General features: G+C 44.2%; 1 protein-coding gene across 8 annotated transcripts in view; it reads right to left on the reverse strand.

The window, feature by feature from the left end:
* LOC117807964 (cilia- and flagella-associated protein 47-like) overlaps positions 1 to 21702 on the reverse strand; it is a 39173-nt gene that overhangs the window by 14428 nt on the left and 3043 nt on the right. For all 8 annotated transcript variants that reach the window (XR_004630085.1, XR_004630083.1, XR_004630084.1 and 5 more), the window contains exons 9-47: positions 21470 to 21699; positions 21188 to 21395; positions 20284 to 20527; positions 20009 to 20161; positions 19735 to 19921; positions 19567 to 19663; positions 19253 to 19469; positions 18931 to 19175; positions 18721 to 18851; positions 17524 to 17646; positions 17288 to 17419; positions 17100 to 17177; positions 14715 to 14856; positions 14532 to 14611; positions 14019 to 14214; positions 13825 to 13910; positions 13531 to 13735; positions 11841 to 12066; positions 10809 to 10929; positions 10104 to 10231; positions 9082 to 9182; positions 8805 to 8927; positions 8501 to 8714; positions 8339 to 8410; positions 7740 to 7877; positions 7576 to 7657; positions 7291 to 7386; positions 6734 to 6923; positions 5945 to 6042; positions 5361 to 5477; positions 4583 to 4717; positions 3962 to 4074; positions 2529 to 2679; positions 2338 to 2426; positions 1496 to 1582; positions 897 to 955; positions 630 to 766; positions 365 to 470; positions 45 to 268 (exon numbers count right to left, since the gene is read on the reverse strand). Coding sequence is in view for 2 of the 8 variants with exons in the window: in XM_034677306.1 (XP_034533197.1) it covers positions 45 to 268; positions 365 to 470; positions 630 to 766; positions 897 to 955; positions 1496 to 1582; positions 2338 to 2426; positions 2529 to 2679; positions 3962 to 4074; positions 4583 to 4717; positions 5361 to 5477; positions 5945 to 6042; positions 6734 to 6923; positions 7291 to 7386; positions 7576 to 7657; positions 7740 to 7877; positions 8339 to 8410; positions 8501 to 8714; positions 8805 to 8927; positions 9082 to 9182; positions 10104 to 10231; positions 10809 to 10929; positions 11841 to 12066; positions 13531 to 13735; positions 13825 to 13910; positions 14019 to 14214; positions 14532 to 14611; positions 14715 to 14856; positions 17100 to 17177; positions 17288 to 17419; positions 17524 to 17646; positions 18721 to 18851; positions 18931 to 19175; positions 19253 to 19469; positions 19567 to 19663; positions 19735 to 19921; positions 20009 to 20161; positions 20284 to 20527; positions 21188 to 21395; positions 21470 to 21699 (5561 nt within the window). In the remaining 6 variants the exon portion in view is untranslated. The remainder of the gene's footprint in view (positions 1 to 44; positions 269 to 364; positions 471 to 629; positions 767 to 896; positions 956 to 1495; positions 1583 to 2337; positions 2427 to 2528; positions 2680 to 3961; positions 4075 to 4582; positions 4718 to 5360; positions 5478 to 5944; positions 6043 to 6733; positions 6924 to 7290; positions 7387 to 7575; positions 7658 to 7739; positions 7878 to 8338; positions 8411 to 8500; positions 8715 to 8804; positions 8928 to 9081; positions 9183 to 10103; positions 10232 to 10808; positions 10930 to 11840; positions 12067 to 13530; positions 13736 to 13824; positions 13911 to 14018; positions 14215 to 14531; positions 14612 to 14714; positions 14857 to 17099; positions 17178 to 17287; positions 17420 to 17523; positions 17647 to 18720; positions 18852 to 18930; positions 19176 to 19252; positions 19470 to 19566; positions 19664 to 19734; positions 19922 to 20008; positions 20162 to 20283; positions 20528 to 21187; positions 21396 to 21469; positions 21700 to 21702) is intronic.

Below are 21702 nucleotides of genomic sequence, written 5' to 3' on the forward strand. Positions count from 1 at the left end.
GTGTGTGTGTGTGTGTGTGTGTGTGTGTGTGTGTGTGTGTGTACCTGTTTAAGAAGCTTGCGAGCAGCTGTGGTTGCCCTGACGGTGCTGCTGTGCAAAGTGTGCGTCAGCATCCGCCTCCTGTGTTCGTCCGCGCTCATGCTGTGCTGACCCCAGATGGACAGAGCTTGTTCCCAGGCCATATTGACCAGCGGCACATGCAGGAGCTCCTCGCACACCTGCCCCACCCTGCAGCGAAGGTTCAGTACTGACACACATACGACCGGGTCTGTCAGCGGAAAAGAATAACATAACACTAAATAACACGCCCATGAAGGTCAAACTAACCAAAACGTCTATTTTGTTGTCCTGTAATGATTCTCACCAGAGTTTTGAGGGATGGACACGACATTAGAGCTTGGTCTGGCAGTGACAGGAGAAGGAAGCGGCAATTCTGCTGAGGCCTTCACCATGTAGACCATATCTCCAACCTACAGGGGAACATACACAAACAAACATGGTTAGGAACTCCTGATCAATCTAGAAACAGCCAGAGGTGGAGCTGAGGTGGATCTTACACTCAGTGACACCCCTAAACAATAATAACAGATAAACATTACAGGAAATGTTGGGTAAACCAGCATGCTAACCTGTGGGCAGATCAGCAGCACAGAGCAGTACTTGGAGCCCGGGCTGAAGGGCAGGAAGTGGATGTTCAGAGTGTCTTCTTGGCCTGACTTCAGATAAACGCTCCTCACTGCACTCAAGAACTCGCTGCCTTCACCATCTGGGAGCACACACACACACCCCCACGCACAGAACTCAAAACCAAGCAGACACAAGTGAAGATAGTAGATACACACAGGAGCTTAAAAATTAATCACGGCAGCTCCTGTGTAAGTGTGTTTCCTTCTTACTGAGATCTGAGGGTTTCCCTTCCATCTCCTCCTTGCAGCTCGTGTCTGAAGTCTCTCCACTGAAAACGAAGGCGGAGAGGAGAAAATCAGAATCATTCATAGTTTATGGATATCAGACTACACAACCTGATTCAGGTGCACCTTAAATGACCTCAGAGCTACTTTAAATCCTCATCGTGGACTCCTGATGAGGAGGAGGAGCAGGGATGTTTGGCTTTGAAGAAATCTCTGGTGGGAAGAGTTGAATACTAACCAGCTACTCTTAATGACAACCCAGAGCTCTCCTGAGGCTGAAACCTCCACCTTATCTCACATTCTGAGGCTGTGACGGACGGACGGGGAACTCCCTGATTAAGTCGCTCTAAAACATCTTTCATGTGTCGCTCTTCTTTTGTTTGTAGAGTCAGAAAAACACCATTCTCTGCTTTATTCAAACGGAACTAAAATCTGCCATCCCTCCCGTCAAAAGTGGAGACATGCCAAACTTTTCAATGTCAATCTATTCCTCTAACTTTGTGTGGATCTACAGTACGTGTCTTTGCTTATGTGGGTGTGTGTGTGCGGTCTCTGCTTTGTGCTGTGAACAGTGCGTGTGTTACTTGGCCTTGGATGAGGCCTGCTGAACCAGGCTGTCTCTTTTCTTTTCAGGCTCCAGTGGGTTGAATGGAGACTCCACCAGCACCACCCTAGTCACACACACACACAGAGAAAAGTTTTGAAGTCAGGGATGCAACACGAAAATACATTTTAGAGAGACTAAAAGAGACAGCATTTTGATTTTTGTTTCACATTTAATGACTTGGATCAGTCTGCAGTGACAGCAAACTTTGATTCCCCTACATGGTGCCAAGTTTCAGTTTTAAGAATCAGGTTTATGGCTAAGTGGGTAGAAGTTAGTTGCAGTATTTGTGTTTCTGCTGCAAAAACAAAGAGCGCAGAAGAAGAATAAAAAAGAACTACATCATGAATTAACAGTTTAATACCAAATATGAACAAAAGGTGTTTGAGTGCAAAAATCTTCTAATACAAAATATATGAGCAGTATGCAGTGTCATCAGATTTTATGTAACAGCATTATATAAGCCAGTTTTGAAAATTGCAGTGTCATGGTTTAAATAAAACTGTTCTATACAACCTAAGTGTTCTGATTCTTCCTGACTTTATCAGGCAGAGTGTTGATTTTGGCGCCCTCTGTTGACCAATCAGTTGCTCTGATGTCTTTGCTGATTTTGTCCTCTACATGCATAGGGCTGTCTCTACCATATTTAATAATTTCATAATTTATTAATTACATTACAGGCATTGGAAATACTGGGAACAATCAGTCTTGTTGCTGATGGTCTTGTAAAGTCATCATGTTACTTTCCAGTCTGTTTCATAACCAGCCAAAGCTCCTCACAGATGCTCATCTATCACAACTTGGATTCATGCAGACACCAACCTGAACTTAGCATCTGTGTTGAAAAGGTTAGTCAGAGGCACTTGGATCACCTTCAGCTGGTAGCATGGAGATCTGCACTTCACAGTTTTCTAAGGAGAGGTGTAAGGAAGCAAACAATCATATACAATGACAATCAGCAAGCTATCAACAAGTCAGAAAGCTGTGTTGTTTATCAGTCTATTCGTACATACTGTGGGTTTGATGTGACTGACGTGTGTCCGCACATTAAAGCAGAGTGTGGTGCTGCACAGGCCGACAGGAGGGCTGGAGACAAGCAGCAGGGCCGTCTCCTTAGGCTCCATGAAGGAGCAGCTGTACTGGACGGTCACTTCAGTGCTCGCTCTGAAAACCAACACAACAGCAAACTTTTCACAAACTGATTCTACTAAACTTCCTCTGTGTAACCTCCTGCTGCTTTCAGGGTTATGACAATGATGATTTAGCAGAATTTAAAAACTAATTCTGCATGAAGTCACAGAATTAAAAATAAGACAGTATGTCTGAGAGTTAATCTGGGGATTCAAAATGGGACATGGGCTATTTTTGTAAAGAGGCTTCACTTGAGAGCAGAAAGGGTACATTTTAATGAGCCACAGTCTCCAGGCAAAACTCAATTTACTTAACTTGGACCCTGAGCTGAATCAGTTGAAAAGGGGTTTTCGTTATCTTCTCAGCGCACAGGTCAGCCCCACACAAGTTATTTTGGAAGTGCAGATGCAAAGGCAGCAGTTCTTTGCTAACAATATCAGTTTTAGAGAAGAGTTTGTTGTTGACGCGGACTACAAAGACACGCTCCAGTGTTTTATAATTAGAGCTTCATGGCTCGACACTCCTTTTGCATGATAATTTATGCCTTAACCTGGAAAAGCATGCCTGTAAATAGTTCATTAAATATGTGTGCACTGCAGAAAAACAGAGCTCTTCATCAGAACGGGAAAAGTGCAGTTTTCAACGAGTGAATCGTGTTTCAGTCTGACTAATCACTCAGTTATATCCATGAGCAGAAGTCACCAAAACACCCCTGGAGACCTTGAGAACTTGCACTACTGTTGAGTCCAGACTTGCAGTGTTTGTCTTTTACAGACCATAGACCTTTCTGGAGTCCCTGAGCTCTCTTGTCTCGTAGGTTCCTCCAAGTCGCTGCTGTAGACGGACTGCCACTCCAACTACTACTATCCGTCTCACCACTATCATCTCTCTTTCTCTCTTCTTTTCCCTCTATCCCTCTTTCTAAGGCATATAGTTGACTAACATGAGTCTGGTCCTGCTGGAGGTTTCTGTCTGTTAAAGGAAGTTTGTCCTTGCCACTGTAACTTGCTAAATGCTGCAAAGTGCTCTGCTCATGGTGGATTAAGATGAGATCAGACTGAGTCCTGTCTTTAAGATGGGGCTGGATCTTATCCTGTCTTGATGTTTGGCCTTTGTTAATAATTTAGAGTACAGTCTAGACTTGGTGGTTGTAAAAGCATCTTGAGATAATGTTTGTTGTGATTTGGCGTTATATAAATGAAGATTGATTGATTGGATGATAGCTCGGGCAGTTGCAGATCGATTAGCCCTCTCTGTATGACTGCTTTCAGTGTATGTTCTTGTTATATTAAAGAACAATACTCAAAAAACATACTTTGGAGGAATGGTGACGGTAGATCCACCAGGAAGCGAGAAGAGATGTGCGTCCTCTCCCAAAAGCAACACCTGGTATTTTATAGGCTTAGAGGATGGGCTTTTCAGACGCACCTGTAATGCACAAACACACACATAAACATCCACATATTTATACACATAAACACACACAACAAACGCTGCTGCCAGAAGACAATGTAACAATGCAATCCATCTCGCTTAGCATGAATAAACTGACATCTGTTTTGTCGCTCTTACAATGTGGTATTGTGGATCATTACCCAGATCTATATTTGTCTGTTTTTGTAATCCTGTTAGTGTGTGTGTGGCTGTATCTATAATCCTATTAATATATGTGTGTGTGTGTGTGTGTGTGTGTGTGCAGATAATCCTGTTAATGTGTGTCATCTCTGTTGCAGTGTTTGTGCGCTTCTGTGTGTGTGTGTGTGTGTCATTATCTGACCAGGGGGCTATTATCTGAGCCGTTTCACTCTTACTGTGCTCGTGAATTTCATTTACAAGGCAGACAGTATATTTTTATTTAGGTGACCAAAGTTGATGCAGCGAGTGCGCATGTGTGTGTGTGTGTTTGTGTGTGTGTCTTTGTGAGTGTGTGTGTGACCTGTTTGCTGAAGGTGCCGTGCAGGCCTCCAGAGAGAGTGATGGTGTGCAGGGGCAGGTACTGAGGCAGCCTCTCATAAAGGTGGACACACAGCATGAGCATCTGTACAGGGTTTGGGTCGGACAAGTCTGTGGGCTGAACATCACAGAGTCAGAAGCTGACAACTTCATAAGAAAGCAGGAGGAAATGTTCTATTGAGGTATTACTATGTGTTTTATTTGAATCTGGGATAAAATAAGAGTGTTGAAAAGGGAGGAAAATCCTGTTTCAGTCCAGCTAATGGATTGTAACGGATTAGTTATGCCTGACCTGGAGTCAAACCTGAAGACTAACTGGGATCAAACCACAATGAGTGGGTGAATAAGTCTGTTTGGTAACACAGATCAGACTGATTTTCTCCTCTTTTTCAGATGATAGGCTTGTTCTACTGAAGTGAAATGGTTAAACTAGTCATCTTTATGTGCATAACTTCTATCCAGTCCCATCTGACTACATAGGGGCTTTGCAGGAAGTCCCATCCGATGACTTAAAGAATGAGGATGCATCCAAAAGGGATTTCTTGCAAGAGGGTGGCAATCCTGGGGCCAGGTGCATCGAACTTGGAGGAGACGAGAGTTTTCTGGAGGGATTATATATCCCAGCTGGCCCTGGGATCCACCAGAAGGAGCTGGAGGGGATGTCTGGGTTGACTTGTTTCGCCTGCATCCACCGTGACCTGACTCTAAGTGGAAGGAAAGGGATGGATGCATGGATGGATGGAGTCCCATCTGATACTCACTTGTACATCCAGGTTGAGACTAAGTGCAGTTAAGGCTTTGACCAGGATGATGTTATTGTGAAGGATCTGCTCCAGGTTGCTGGTCGTGGTGTACATCCGTCTGAAGTGGCTGCAGATCTAATGAATGAAACACGTCAGTAAAGTGGATTTTAATGACAAGATGTATCTACACATCCACATGTTTCATTTGGATGGTCTCTCTCTCTGGCGTTTGATTGCTTGGTACTAACACATGCTTGCATATCCGATTTTTAAATCTGACTTTAAGTTTACATTTTGACAGATGTTTCTGAGGAGGAAGACAAATTTCCCCACCAGACTCTTACAGGAATGAAATACAGAGTGGGTTACTCTCTCCATCCCTGACACACACACACACACACACACATGAACACACAAAACGGTGCTTAGAATGATAAGAGGCTCCCCTAATCTTGTTCAGGACTAATTGCGTCCTCATCACATCAATCAGAGTGCCACTTACAGACATTAACCACCATCCCTCATTGACTCACACACACATTAAAGAGCGTCCGCATGCAGAATTAACAGACACACTCAGAGACGTGTGCACACACACTGACCAGGTACGGGCAGTAGGCGGCAAGCAGAGCAGCGAGCACCAGCCCATCTGTCAAGTCCAGGTCGAAATTCATGATCCAGCGTGCTGATGGGACATTACCTGCAAACCATTACCGAGCAGACATCACCGGCACATCAGTAATAAATATTAAGCATCAAAAGGTACTAAAAAAACTTAGGCCTTCCAGTCAAACATTAAATTACCATCCAAATGGTGAGGAGAAGTTTTCACATTGTGGAATTAATTTAGAAAGTAGAGGAAGTTGTTTAATGTGAAAAAGTTCCACTTGAAAACAAAAGAAACGTCAAAAAGTGGTTAACAGTTCTACTGACATTCAAGAGGATGTGCAGGAATTGTGAAATTGTAATAGTAGTGCTCACCAATGTCGGTGAATAATTCAAAATGAGAAGGGCAGAAGACTGAGATGTGGATTAATATTTAAGGAAAGAGTAGAGACAGGATACAAGAACTGGTCCTGTTGGGGGTTTTGAATATGGTTCTGTCTGGTAACTCGTCTCTTAAGGGATTCACAGCCCCGAGTATTAGAGATGGTTCTGGTGTAAAAGCTATGTAGCTGATGATGTTGAATTATTGATGTTATCAGAAAGGAAAAAAAAAGCAGTTCACTTGGTAACATGTAGAGGTTGCATAGGTTGGGGCGTCATTTCAAATAGATGATCTTTGAACGGGTGTAGCAAAGATTCATTATCTGTAATTAGGAGCCTGGGTTCACTGAGGAAGACTCAACTGACCGAGGGATAGAATAATGTGTACATGTTGCATGCTCTACCTCTTTCCCACACCGTCTCCCTCATGCTCAGGTAGTGTGTGTTGAGCCAAGAAAGCACCTGGAGCTCCCAGGATGAGTAGATGTTGCTGGCCAGCGGCTGTGAGCTTGGAACTTGGAAGATCCCAGCCAAGTCGGTCTGCTTCGGAATTTTGTTCGCACCGCTTTGTTGCACTCGACGTAAAACCAGCACCTCAGAAAAAAAGCAAAAGGCTTGATGCTACTATTCAACAAGACCAGGTTGAGTCTGCTTTATATTCACAGAAACACTTTCACACACTGTTTCTGAGTAGAAAAGTGTTCTCAAGCTTTCATTAAGATGTCAGGATCTGTCAGGTCAAATGGTTTTCAACCCTTGATCTAACCTTTATTTGACCGTCAATAATAATCAATTATTTAAAGAGAGCTGCCTGAAGGGAGAGAAACACAAAAAGGAGAGCAAGCTAAGTGTAGAATGTACGAGGGATTGACAGGGGGAATTGGTTCTTACACTTTATTAAATGCACTTATATATATTACAGAGAAAAAGAAGGCTAGTGCTGCTGCATAGATGTACAGACCTTGTATATTTGGAGCAGCACATCAGTCCAGGATCGCTTGCTCAGAGACTCATAGTCAACGCTGCTGTAGTCCAGTCCAGGTTCATCCTCATTCGCCTGAGAGGAACACACACAAAAGAACCATATGTAACACTTGCGTTAAAGAGATTAACTACCCAGATGTCGTACTGATTCAGGAACATTTCTCAGTATGCAGCAGACCAGTCTCCCTACCAACTGTTTCCCACAATGCAAAGCCCTACTGGCCATGGCGTCTTGAATGTGTTGGTTCATGTGTGTGTTCACCTGCAGGGAGCACCAGTGTTTGAACTCCTGCAGATCCAGTAAGTACTCAGGTCTGATGTGACAAAGGCGGGCTCCTTGCACTCTGAACACGACAAGAAGAAGACAAGTGACAGAGTCTAGTCATGATGTTGCAGATGCATTGTGTATAGGTGTGCAAGGCCTACCTTAGAAACGCCAGCATAGCCTCGTGCTGTCGTATCAGCTGAGGCGTGCGCACGTGTATATCACTGGAAAACGTCTGACAGCGAGAAATCCCTGGGATCTGTTTGCCAGTCAGGTGATGAAGCATGTCCACTACAGACCTAGACACAACAACACAATGAAGTTATGTCTCCTGTGAGCGAAGACGGATCGATGCCACCACTGAGAGGAAATTAAATCCCACCAGAGCTCCAGTTCAAGTATCATTGATTATTTTCCTCAACCTATTGAAGTTCTCCAAGAATTAATAACCTATAGAAACTGGAGAAAGCTGCTGGTTACAATTTAAAACACAGAGAAATGTTATTTGCACATGAAAGCCTCTGTTTATCTTTGAGTTCTCTACATAAAGCAGCTTTTAGAAGGCAGAGGAGGAGACTTTGAATCCTTCCCTATTCCATTATAGCTGTTAAATAGATTTAAAGATCTAATGCTGTGCCATGCTATTATGGTTCTGCCTTAGTTTGCCTGTTACTTTGGAGTTGAATGTTAATTCTTTTAAGCCCTAAACTTAACCTGTCTGCTCTGACTGTGGGGGCTGAAAATCCCCTCCTTTACACACCTTGAGTCTTTGTTTTGACTGACTCGACAGGTCCGTCCGCTGGAATGACTCATCTGAATTTTTGACACGACTCTGGAGGAGAAAAGAAAAAGTGTTCACACTCGAGTCCTTCAAAGTAAAAACTCTATGACGTTACTCTTCTGAGGAGTCTCGTAGGTTTACTTTCTGAGTGTGTGTGGCACAGAGATAGGATGCGGCCCGCTCAGCCACCCAAAGAGGCTAAACCACCTCTCCACAGCCAACAACACCGTCTGGTGAAATAGCCCTTCGTCTGAGTTCGCAGCACAGAATTCTGGGACGCCAGGATTGGTTGGGGTGTCTCTATCAGGACAGCAGCTGCCCTGGCTGCTCACGCTGTCACTGCCTGGGTAGGAGTCTGAGGAGGACCAACATAAACACAGAACTAGTGAAAATTAAAGAAACATATCGCACTAACATTCAGTGATTGTGTGTTCACTTGTCTGACCTGACACCGGGGTGTTGTTTGAGGAGCTGTTGTGATCAAACGATGAGGAGGAGGAGGAATTGCGACCAGGAGCAGGACTCGGTGTGTGGTAACTTTGAAGGATGGCCTCAACCGCTGTGGCTCCTGAATGTTGCACATAAACCAATCAGATGCAAGGAAAGATACTTGAATACAGAGAATAAAGAAGAAGTGATGTTTGTACTGATTGGAGCCTAATCAACTTGTAATATAAGCAGTATTTAAGTGAGATGTGTCATGCTGTTTGTGTTTTCAGTACCAGTTTTGAGAACTATCTGCTGATCAGAGCGGTGCAGGGCCATGTAGGGCCAGACTGTCAGCTGACTGTTGTCTGCGATGGCACACAGCTTCACTTTGAATCTGAAAAGAGAGAGAAGAGGGAGATCAGGTTAATAAAAGGCTAAAAAGCAGCATTGTATGATAGTTCAAAGTCTGTGGTATTGAAGGTGAAGGTGTTTGAACTCTGCCTATTAAAGGGGCACATGCAGAAATGAAAGCAGGCCATAGCAAATTCATATTTAATCTCTACAGATCATTTTTTGGAGCTGGTTACTGAGGCCGCACAACTGATTTTGAAGAAGGACCAATTTTCAGCTTGATCGCCCATCCCTGATTGCCACCTGGAGCATTTCTATGTTCTGATTCTCAAACTTTAGGGCTTTTTTTTTGCAGATTGAAATACACAGATACACACTAATCAGCCATAATATTAGGACTACTTGTTGCATTCTAAACCAATACTACTCGACCACAAAGCTTCTTCACTTTCATCTTCTGTTGTCATGTCAGAAAAGTGCCGATTGTACTTCATGATCCAAGGCTTCAACGTCTGTGTGTGGAAGTTTTCAAAGGAAGCATTATTGACAACTGTCTAAGCCACGTCCTGACTCAACCTGTACAGTGTGAGCACATATATTGTGAGCTTCGGCCTTGCATCATTTACAATTCCCTCGCACAGTGTGAAGTCTCTTTCCTGCACCACATTTAAAAAATCATGCAGAAGCAAGTAAAATGGGCTTATGATGGCGAGATATTTCTTTTTTATGATGCATTTCCAGGCACGCTTCAGTGACTGTTTTGCTGATCTTAACTCAGTTAGGAAACTATGGTGATGTTGTGATGTTTTCTCATGTTTCCTCGCTTCATTCTCCTCCTCTATTTGCGATCCTTCTTCCTCTGAGCAGAAGTTTGGGATACTCTGTGACACAGCAGTCACAAAAGCACAGTATAAAAGTAGTGGGATGAAGATATAAGGGCCTGTGTTTTCAAATAGGCAGTTACCTGTTGTGGAGGTGGTCAGTGAAGGTGATAGTCGTGCAAAGAGACAGAGGTACAGCAGAGAAGAACAACACACAGCAGGTGAGAGAGGTCTCACTGGCCTCCTGGTTCTGGATTCCACTCAGACGTCTCTGTGTTTGCAGAAAGAAAGATGGGATGAGAGCACACAGTTAATGAGAGCATCTCTTAAAGTGACAGGCAGGACTCAGAAGAATCAGCTCCTCTTGTCATATTATTAAAACGTGTGACGACTGATCACCAGATGGAGTCGGTGACAGATTTGGGCAGATTGTCAAAAACGGAGCGGGGAGACATCAGCCTCATGTTGCAAGTGGAATTGATAAAGATGTGAAGTTATCTGAGCAGTGTGAGGTGAACAACACATAAAGGCCTGCAGGAATGTAGAGAAAATCACAGATAAATCAGCTTTTGTAGATGCAGGTCCTTTGAGACTTATTGTAGGCCTGGATTAATATGCCTACAGAGACTTTCACACCACGGCAGATTACTTGTCGCCAGATAACGAAACAAAAGACAGCAACTGTGTGAGTGAGAGTCGCAGCATTGAAATGTTGCTCACTCATCCATGATCGCATGTTTTGAATATTTGAAAACATTCACATGGTTTTATTCACAAGTTCAACAACCGCACTTGTGTCTGACTGCATGACTTATTCGGGCGTAACTAGTCCGAGTGCGAGGCTGTACCTGATCTTGATCCTGGTTTCGGGGAGGGATGTTGTTGCCCTCTGGGAAGATGACAGAGACAGGCTGAGTGGTTCCATCCTGCAGTTTCACCTCATCCACTTCAGCTGATATAGTAGTTCCACTGCAGACAGATTGAGGTGTGATGTGTGTAATAATATCACCATCTTATCAATGTTGAAAGCTACAGAGAGGCTACTGAGTGCAACTATCTGTGCTTGAAAATTGCAGACAGATGAAATGCTAATTATCCTGGTCTGGGTCTGTTCACTTCACAGTGTTTTTAATGGTAAAATTACAACAAATCTGTCACGTAATCAACTCACTGTTAGATACATCGTGAAAGCTGTTCATGGAATATTCAGCTGTATGGATCTAAGCTTAGATCTATAATTGAACCTTTGTTCTTCCATGCTACATTATACATAGCTTTCTGCGTACTAGCTGAGAGCTAAATAGTCATTTTTGATGTATCCTTTGTTGCGTTTGATCCTATTTGTTTTGTTTTATTAAGATATTACAGTATAAAGAGTGGCCCTGATTGAGGAAAGGCTCTATGTCACATGCAGTGGGTCTGGAAATGCTGCCAGGGCTGTAAATGGTGCAGCCAGACTGCTGTCTACTGTGAAATCTGAATAACAATGTAAACCACAGAGGAGAGAGGATTAGCGTTTTGGCTTACAATGTGAGTGAAATGGAACAGGAGTGCAGGCCTGCCAGTGAATGAGCCCTGTTTTGATTGATAGAAATCCCAGTGAAATGAATAAATCAGTTTATGGTCCTGTGTTTACTTTGCTTTTATTTAGCTCCAATGGCTCCACACAGCTGCTTAACGGCCTCAGGCTGGGAGAAAAAATGTAAATACAATAAAAATCCATCAGTGTTATTGCTCCACTTAGCTGAAACACAGATGACTACAACTGTGATCGTAAAGCAGTTTATGTAGGTGTTGCAATCCAAAGTTGGTCATTCAGAAAACGCTGCAGCCACACGAGGATTTTTTAGCCTTTTGTGTGTTTATATGTGCGCACCAACCTCGGATATCCTGACGCCAGTAGGGTCACTGCAGCACTTGCGTTGGTGTCCAGGGGTACAGGTGTGAGGAGGATCTGAGGCGGGTGGATGGTGATACGAGGAAGCTGGAGAGTCACAGTGATGGAGAGCTCTCTGTAGGGTTGATCGTCTCCTCGTCCTCCAGCCTCCTCGCCCTCCTCGTCTCCCAGGTAAAGAGGCAGCGACAGTTTGGTCGTGTTCCCGGACACTAGAAGAAGAAAAATGTACAAATCCAGTTTTTCTGCTGCTATCAAAGCGTCTTCAATCAGTATACATGGCACCTTCCAATATCAGCCTCTAGCTTTATTCATCTATTTTTATTTGATGTTGTTTTTTCCCACTTTTATTCTGCATTTTTTCACTGGCTGACATGTAATCACACAGCAGGGGGGAGGAAGGTTGTATTTCAATGATGGTATTCGTTCCAACCTGACAGGATAAAGATTAATGAGTGATTCTTACTGGCTCTGTAATACAACAGAAGCCTGTACTGAAGGCTTTTTGCTCTACTCTGCTGACTCCCTCTGCAGCCATTCAGGAGCACCATGTGTCTTCTCCATCTGCAGTCTTAAACTGGTGCGAGCAACATCAACGCACAACAAACAGGGTCATAAAATCTTCTGCAACGAGCGACAGACTGTTGTAAGGTAATCAGAGAGAACTGTTTGCTTCTGTGCACACGAACGGGTCGGTTTGTCCTGTGAAAAACTGCAGAACTGAAACTTCTGATGTCTTTAAGATGATTAATTCTGTCTGCAGGTTGTCAAAGTAATTTTACGTGATACACAAACCTCAAATTCAACTCCTTGTGTAATTCTATAAACCAAACAGCAATCTAAATTGACTTTAATCACATTTATGCAACAACACTTGTGTTTGACCACAGATGCTTATTTTATATGCATCGTTTCCATCATGAATAAAAACATGCATGGAAAACAAAAGTTAATTCAACTGAAGATAGACAACATCTGTTCGTGGCAGTATATTTGAGCTGCTGTGATCACTCTGGAAAGCCTGCACTTAGCAGAAAGCACTGAGTGAAATTCTCCACAGGAGCAAATATGATTGGCGATGTGATGATTGTCACAGCCTCCTACACACAAAGAAAAATTAAAGCCTGAGTGAAGATGGAGAAGAAATGTGTGTTCTGAGGTTTTAATCACCCAAATTTGAATGATTGAAGGAAGTATATAAAAGTAGGAGTCATTTCTTGTTGGCTGAGTGTGCAGAAGTGGCGTTGACCATTGCGTTAAGACTACCTTGCACTCTTTGTCTGATACTGCAGATATAAAGGCGAAAACGTACCATTCTGTCACTTTTAATGTCAGGAGACGGGGGGAATATTCTGCTGTGGCTGACGTTTCTGGTGGCTCTAAGCATCAGGAGCTTCAGTATCGCCTTATAAGGCAGGGAGCCAGGGTGAGAGATAACTCTGTGATCATCGTCCATCACCAAAGATGATAGAAGCTGTGTGGTTTAATGATCTCAACTGCATGAGAATGTATCAGAGTGTGGATCAATTTGTTTTACTTTATCTAAAACAGACCCATGTGCAAATCTAAATTCACAATGATGTCTAATTGCATGTGTCAGATAAGGCGAGGCAGTGAGAGATGGAGTAATCCATCATGCTGCATGCGTGCGAGTATCGGTCTATATCAGTTCTCACCTGCTCTGAGGGCCTCAGGTCTAATGCTGACGACCAAGCAGACGGACTCTCCGGGCCTCAGGCGGCCTGATGATGGAGACAGCGAACACACACGGAGCTCTGAATCACATCCTACTGAAGTGCAGTCAAACCACCAGCTGACATACTCCCTGACGCCTCCACGCCAAAACATGCTCTCTTCACACGCTGCTTTCAGCTCCACCATCTGCAGAGGGAGAGGAGAAGGTGAGGGATGTGAAAACATGGAAATAGAGGGAGGAAAAAAAGAGTGTACAGATATAGCTGTGTTGATACCTTTGTGACAATATCAGACTCTGGTGCCAAAGGTTCCACGTTGAACTGGAGGCCACATGGGGACATTTCTAGCGGTGCACACAGCACTGAAACCAAAAAATGAGAGACAGAATTGTTCATTTAATTCACAAAAAAGGCACACACTTAAAGTGAATAGTGTTTGAACTGAAATCACAAACACAACTCTGACCCACCTGTGGCCTGAATGCGCTGTGACCCTTTTGTCGCCACAGTGGCAGACTGAGGACGAGGTTTGACAACATGCCTGCTGCCGGCTGTCAGAGAGGAGGGCGCGGGGGCGGAGGGCGGAGTGGAGAGAGGAGGAAAAGAAGCAGCAGGCCATGTGACGCCGTTGACCTTCAGGGGCAGGTGGAAGTCGTAACTGGCTGCCTGCAGGAAGACATCTCTCTGACTTAATGTATCACTTACAGATAAACACGTATGCCACAGGTTTATTACGACTGAAGGCATTATGCGATCTCTGTCAGCACTTATAAGCTGTATAGAGGAATTAAAGTTTACTGCAGACACTTTAACACCTGCTCCGGTTTGATATCAGCTGCTAGAGACACAAGGTCAAATTCTGCACCTGTAACTTTTAATGGTGGAAGTGTGCAAGCATGCAGATAGGAAAAGGAAGGAAACCCATGCCAGGCTTATGCATGTAGAGTGGGTTGTATGACCATATATGGAGGTTGAGGTCTCACCTGGGTGGGGGAGAAGACGAGAGAACAGTCTAATGTCTGGTGGCCCTGAACTTCCACAACACTCACACCTTCTTCCTCACCTGTAGGATGGAAACAATTACATAAAGAAAGCAAAGAACACACTTCCCAACTTCATCACGTAACTGTGTGATAAGCTGCAGTGCGTGTGGTGTGAACGCGTACTCTCAGAGGGCGTAAGCAAAGAGAAGTCTTCGTATTCTGACAGGTCGAAGGCGATCCGGGCTGCAGCTGGGGAGCGGTTTGTCAGAGTGAATGGTATCGCCCGCCGAGATCCTGCGTGGACGCCGTGGAACTGGAACTGTGACTGAAGAGACAAACAGAAGCAGATAACAGTCATCTTAAGAGTTAATTGAAATACAAGGTGAGAGGTCAGCCTTTTTTTAATGCATCAGAATGGAATCTAATCATGACATTTCAAAAACCCAATCATTTACAAACAGGAGAGGTGAAAGGTAACACTCATCGCCCTTTGATCGAGCACCAAGCTGAAAAATGAAACTCTCTTTTCAGTTTAGTTTCCATCTTCTTTAAAAGTTCACTCCAGATGAAAAATAAGCTGCAGCAAATCACAATGAAGAAGAAAGAATCATTCTTTTCTTTGATAAACTACAGATGTACAAAAGCAGAACATCCTTGACTGTTTCTATAGAGACACACCTTCACACACACACACGCTCAAACAAAGTCAGCTGTATTATCTTCCTCCTTACACCACCACTGTAGCACACCTGACACATTAGTCTTCTGTTTTCTTCTATCTTTTGTTCAGCGATGGAACAACAGCTGCTTCTAACACAGCTGCTGAGTTTTGAGTTCTACAAACGTCCATCTCCCAGTGAGTGAAAGTCATGTGGGTGGATAACCGAATCTTTTCTCTGTCCGTCCTTCACTCCTCCAATACTTTCTCTGTACGATAAAGTCGAAGTGAAGACGTGTTGCTGCACAGAATTTGTGTAGGACCATCGTCCAAGTCCTAATCAAAAGAATACACATTTTACTTTTTAGTGAAGCGGCTCAATGGTCCACCTACACAGTCTCGGGTTTATATAATAGTTTCACAGTGAAGGCCAAAGCTTTTTGTGAGTTGAACTGTTACCACACAACTTCTTGGATTGTTGATAAATAGAAAAGCAGGCCGGGCACTCCTTTCTCTTCATATCAAGTCATTTGGAGTTAATGAAAGTGTCTTCTAAAGGCTGATAATGAGCTTTTGTGTCACAGTCTGGCGAGGGAAACTTTGTAAATTGGTGGGATTGATAAGGGAGCGAGGGAAATGAAGGTCATTGCATTATCTGTTTAATGCAGCTGTGTTGTCCCTGACGCTGAACTTTCAACAATGCTGATACAGCCGACACGCTGCTCCAAAAAGGATGACACTGAACATGTTCAAAGTAAAAACAGATCTCTAAAAATCATCTGAGACTGGATCGTTTTCTCTCCTCCATCTAAGGAGCATCACCAGACTACCCAGCCCACTTCTGAATTATAAATCCAGCCTCGTCTATCATTCGCTTTGTAATCTGTACTCGATGTGTCGCGGGTTACGTACAAGGCTTCTCAAATCAAATTTCTCCCCATTATTCCAACTATCATTGTTTACAAATGAATCCTCTGTGACAAGAGCAATCAATACAGAGAACTAACTGTTCATTACACTGATTGCACTCGCAGCACGGGGTGAAATATGGATTGATTTATTTGACAACAACCTGGGTAAATACAAGGCCACAATCATCGAGTCCTGAAGTTAAAGGAGGTTGTGGCGGAGAAGAGTACAATAGAGATAGAAGCGGATTAAACTTCAGCTTATGTAAGAAAGATGAAGAGGATGATGACGGATTGAAAAGCTGTCAAAATGCAAGAGAGGTTTTAAAAAAGCAGGGGAGGAATAATGCAAATCAATAAAGATAGATTTATGACAGACTTTTTTTAAAGTTAGGACTCCTCTTGGTCTGTTTTTCTTGAGAGAAGTGCCGACACTTGATGACATTAAACTCAGACATTGTGAAGCAATCAGGAGTTGCATTTTTAACTGTTTTGAAGCTGATTTGAAATCTGTGATATGTCATAAAGTTCTGTCATCTTATAGAAAACTTCTGCAACAAGACATACTGCCATTGCATTTTTTAGGTGTTGAGACCATTCCTTTCCTGTTCTATCACCTTAAATAAGCCGACTAGTCTGTCCTTGGAGTAAAAGTTACAACCAGGAGTAACACAAGCACCCATTTTCTACCAAAGCGGCCCTGGTGCTCGTTCTGGGCTAGAGCTACTGCTGGTTCAGAGTTGCTTCAACTAGTCAACCCTCTAAGAACCAGCTTGCTTATGCACAGGCAAGGAAAAAGCCACGCCAGTATGTCACTAACTATGCCTTTTATTTCCCAGAAACCCTTGCCTAGTTGGCTCATTCCTAGGTAATTGTCTCCGCTCTAAGCTCATAATAAAAAGAGTTACATTATTCTACATTATTCTCTTTTATGCAATCTCTTTGTGTAGCCAGTTTCCTCGCTGTTGTTTATCACTCCTGTAGACACACACACTCACTCACCACACTGATGTCTACATTTGGAGGCTCCACTGATCCGCCCACTCTCAGCTCGATGGACTTCATGCCCCTCAGAGCAATCTGTAACACACACACACACACACACACACACACACACACACACACACAAGCGTATGTACATTAACTCTCCTCTTCCTGTCCTTCAGGAGCCGGTTGTTTTCCTCTCTTACCTCGACTCTTGTGTCAAACTTGATAACAGAGTCAGGGCTGAAGTGGATCTGCAGTGCAGCCTGCCCCCCGCTTGGCACCACGCCCTCTGATGGACTCAGGAGCAAGCCTGGGAGAGGGGAAACATCCAGCACCTGCATCAGACGAACAAAAGGAGGCAGAGAGAGAAGGATGATTTCTTGTTTGGTTGCACATGTATGGCTGCTTTAAGTGTCTGCATGTGTGTGTGTGTGTGTACCTGGTAGTAGGCATGATTCTGTCCAGTGTTGTGTAAGACTGCAGTTCTAATAGAAGGCATGTCAAGAGGCACTGATCCAAATGAGAGTCGTGTCTCTGCCAGCTGGACACAGGTGCTTCTAACCTGAGAGACACACAGGTTTGAAAGATGAACATCTCCTCACTGTTGTCACTCTCCTGTTATAAAGCATTTTGCTCTACATTTCTACACCACCCACTCTCCCCAAACCTGCCTTGTCTCATTTAAATCTAGTCACCGGTTTCCCCACATTTTATAAAACTGCTTCTGACAGCTCCCAGAGCGAGTGTGTGTGTGTATTCGCAGCATGTGTAGGACTCAGTGAAGAGAGCAATCTACAGATGATGACACACACCAGCAAGTGAGCAGGAGAGATTTTACACTGCAAGGAAAAAGAAGCTTAACAGTCACAATGTTCACTTTAAACACTGCTTGTTGCTGTGTTCTGGTCCACTGAGGCTGCTGTCAGAGGAGGAATCAATAGCTGCCTCTGTGATGGATTTTGCTTCATATGATTGTTGAACTTCAGTAAAAACAAATACGCTCTTTCTATTTGGTCATTTCATTTGGTTTATGAATCACCTTTTAGATTGTTGGAAATCTTTGTGCTATTTACTTTTTATCATGGCTTTCCTGAGCAGCACAGAAGTACATGTACCTGGATGATCTGATGCTACATTTGGGGCTCTTGTGAGTGTGTAAACATCTGTCTTAAAACTCCAAAATAATGTGATTAAATGATTTCACACCAAACCTTACTGCTGTCTTCTATCAGAAATATAATAAACAGGCACAGATGTCTCAGTGAGGATCATATACTCTGTTAAAGATGAGGAAGATTCAGTCCTGAAGAGTAAACTCTGAAATAAACTTCATATGTCAGAATAGCAGAATATAAGCAGATGTGGACAGTAGCTCAGAGAATTAAAGGCTGGCATCCAGTTATGGCATGACCCAAATCCCACACAACACCCACCCACTCTTAACTGTTCACTGTAAACTTGCTTTCCTTGACCTACAGCCGCAAAGCTGCAAACCCCTACAAGAGATGTATGGTGGAGAAGTGGCTTGCGGTGCAGGACTGTGTTGAAAAGTTATGTTGTCAAACTTATCTCTATTTGAATCAATAAATCCGAGCTGACCGCAGCTGTTCTTCTCTTAATCTATGTTAAAGCTAACCTTGGCGACACAGTGCAGGCGTTGGGTGTTGCCTTCGTGGACGCAGAGGTCAAAGTCTCCTTCTGCAGGGGAGGAGAAGGATGGATGCCACACCACCTCGCAGTCCAGCTGTCTGTGTGGCTCCACTGTGCCTGAAGAGAGAGAGAAAAGTAGGATCAGCTTCACTGCAATGTTTTGACTGTGAGGGAAATCCGACTGCACTTATTGCACCTGTAGCAGGTCTGATGGAGAACAGGATGCCGCTCTCTGTGACGACAGGTCTCCATGTGAACTCTGCAGGGTGGTTACGCTGGTTCAGAAGGGTAACTGAGCTCCTGTATCCTGATTGGGCAAGCACATTCGGGGTGGGGCGGAGCACCAGCAGAGTGGTGGACACCTCCAAAGCCACTGGGACCACCTGAGCCTGGACGAGTATCTGCCCGGGGTGTTTCTGGTTCACAGAGTAAGACACGGGTCTGGAGAAGAAGAAGCGTGTAAGTTTTAAACGTGTGTCAATACAATATAAACATGTTCGGCTGTTTTACCAACTGACCTGTAGAAAGGACCCAGCTTGTTGCTCTGGAATGTCAGGGGTAAAGTGTTGTGGGAGCAGGGTGGGAGGACGTGGGAGAGGGGTGAGGAGCCCTGCAGCTCTGGGCAGTGCACCTCCAACTGCACCCACACAAACACTGACAGATGATTGATCAGCTGCAGCTTCTCAACACACACGGACTGAGCACACACCTCACCAAAGTCCACCAACAATGGACCTGAGGGAGAGCAGGAGAGATTTTTACTCGTGTTTATTTTCAGAGAGGCACTGAAGAGAAAGATGACATGAAATCACACTGGCATTAAAGCTCTCACCTATTTCAACCTGGTAGAGCTCCTGTGCACTCAGAGTCTTGTTGCAGTCTGCCACCTCCTGGCTGGTAGAGGGAACTGCATGCATTACCTCTGAAACCTTCAGACAATAACAGACAGCCTTTAGTAAGAGATCTCTCACCAGTTAAATTCATTAAAAAAATATTTGACCTGTCGCATGTTGGACATCATATCTTTGGGGCAGCTGCCTTTGATTCCTTGGAAAGCATTGCTGCACTTTGGCTTCATCTCTAGGATTTTGCTGCTCTCTAGGTCGCCAATGTGGAGTGAAGGTGGGACAAGCCCTTGAGCAGGAACTATCCCAATATCCACATCATCCTCCACTTCCTCCTGCTGTCTATTATTCCAAAAAACAAAAACATTCACTCTTCAAAAGTCTTTGAAATAGGCCTTCAAGTCAAAGAACGTTCCTCACAGAGCCAACCTTTCCCTGATCTTCTCCAGGCGTGTTTGTCTCAGCTGTTTGATGAAGTCTTTGTAAACCTGCCGATGCTGCCGTCTCTGCTTCTCCTCTTCCTCGGTAAAAGAGTAGTCTGTGTCCACATAGCGGTAGCGCTGAACACCGGTGAAGATGGTCCTTAGAAGAATGAAGACAGTTTTTTAATCGACTCTTAGACATCAAGGTGTATCCTGTAAAATCAGGTGTGATACTAAGTTGACTTCACAAACCCTGTGAAAGAGTGTTTCATTGACCTTTACCTGTACTGTCGATGTGCAGAGGCAGGCCGGATGCTCGCTGCTCGGTCATTGGGGAAAGCCAGGAACTCCCTCCCCTCCTCTTCCTCCACCTCTTTGTCCCGCCTCCACTCCCTGCATTGTAAGTGAAGTCGTGTTTTGTCGGCGCTGAGGACAGCAGCATGCGCCATCCCGCGGCAGCGAGCCAGTTCGCTGAACTGAACGTGAGGCTGAGATCCTGTTGGGTTGGTTACTGCTGGGGTTAGGCCTGTGAAAGAGTCAATTAGAGGATGTCAGAGATCAGCTGGTTCAGAGGAAAGTCAGTCAGGAGAGCTCCATCAGAACTCTGTAGAAGCTTTAAAAACAACAACTAAGACCGAACAAGAGAGGTAGAGAGTAAGGACGGGGGCTCCTATTAATCTCTCTCATATGGATAAAATAATAATAATTATCAAAAACCAATTAAGTTCATGGCATGTGTTTTATCATGTTTACAAAACTGTGACATATGACATCAGAGAGCCATTAATCTGCATTAGTCTTGTGACGTGTTCTTTTTCTTGGGTGAATTAATCAAACTGAATGTGTTATTTTGACAGCCCTATTAAAGACACATGATTGCATCACATTGCTGTAATGGTATGCATGTTTCTGTATGAGCACATGCTGTGGTTGGTTTTAAATCAATCCCCAATAAACTGTGCTGCAGCTCCAAAAAGTCACAAGGAGACCAAATGTTATTAAATGTGTCCAAAACAAATGTACTCTCCCCCTGGGTTAGAAAAGCAGTTGCTCAAAGCTACAGTAGCCGGCGAGTTTGGGACAATAAAGGGTGATATTTTGGAGCTGTATACCTTGGATTTGTTTTAAATGCTTTTTCAGACTAGCTCTGAATCTACACTAACTAGATTCAGCCGCTGATATTTACCAGGGTTTAGTTTAGGCCTGGGGTGTGTGGTCTCCATGCAGCAGACAGCAGACAAGTGAAGGGTGACGGTGTGGAAGCTGCAAAGCTCAAGTCCGGCTTCATCTTCAGGGGCGCTGCTTCCCCTCCGAACAACGTGACCTAACACATCCAGCTTCTGTAAGATCTGGAAGCTCCCTTGCTGCCGTGCAGTGAAAGACAAAACTACATCCTGGGGAGCACAGAAACGGAGAGGTCACACTTGCACTTGGGTTTATAAATAAAAGAATCAATCCCCAGTCTCACCTGGCATTGCCCGGGCGGGATCGTGCCAGAGGAGGGCTTGCTGGTGAAATGTGCTAACTTGCGGAAACGAAAGGTTACAGGAAGTCGAGGGCAGAAGTTCTGCAGCACACACAGCAGGTCAACACGTCGACCTTTCACACAGGTAAGGAAATCAAATCTTGGAGAGGGACTTGGCACCAGAGCCACAGGCAGTCCTGATCCAGTCACTGCCAGCTCCACACTGCTGTGAGCTG

The sequence above is a fragment of the Notolabrus celidotus genome, chromosome 24, assembly GCF_009762535.1.
Source record: "Notolabrus celidotus isolate fNotCel1 chromosome 24, fNotCel1.pri, whole genome shotgun sequence".
Classification (NCBI taxonomy): domain Eukaryota; kingdom Metazoa; phylum Chordata; class Actinopteri; order Labriformes; family Labridae; genus Notolabrus; species Notolabrus celidotus.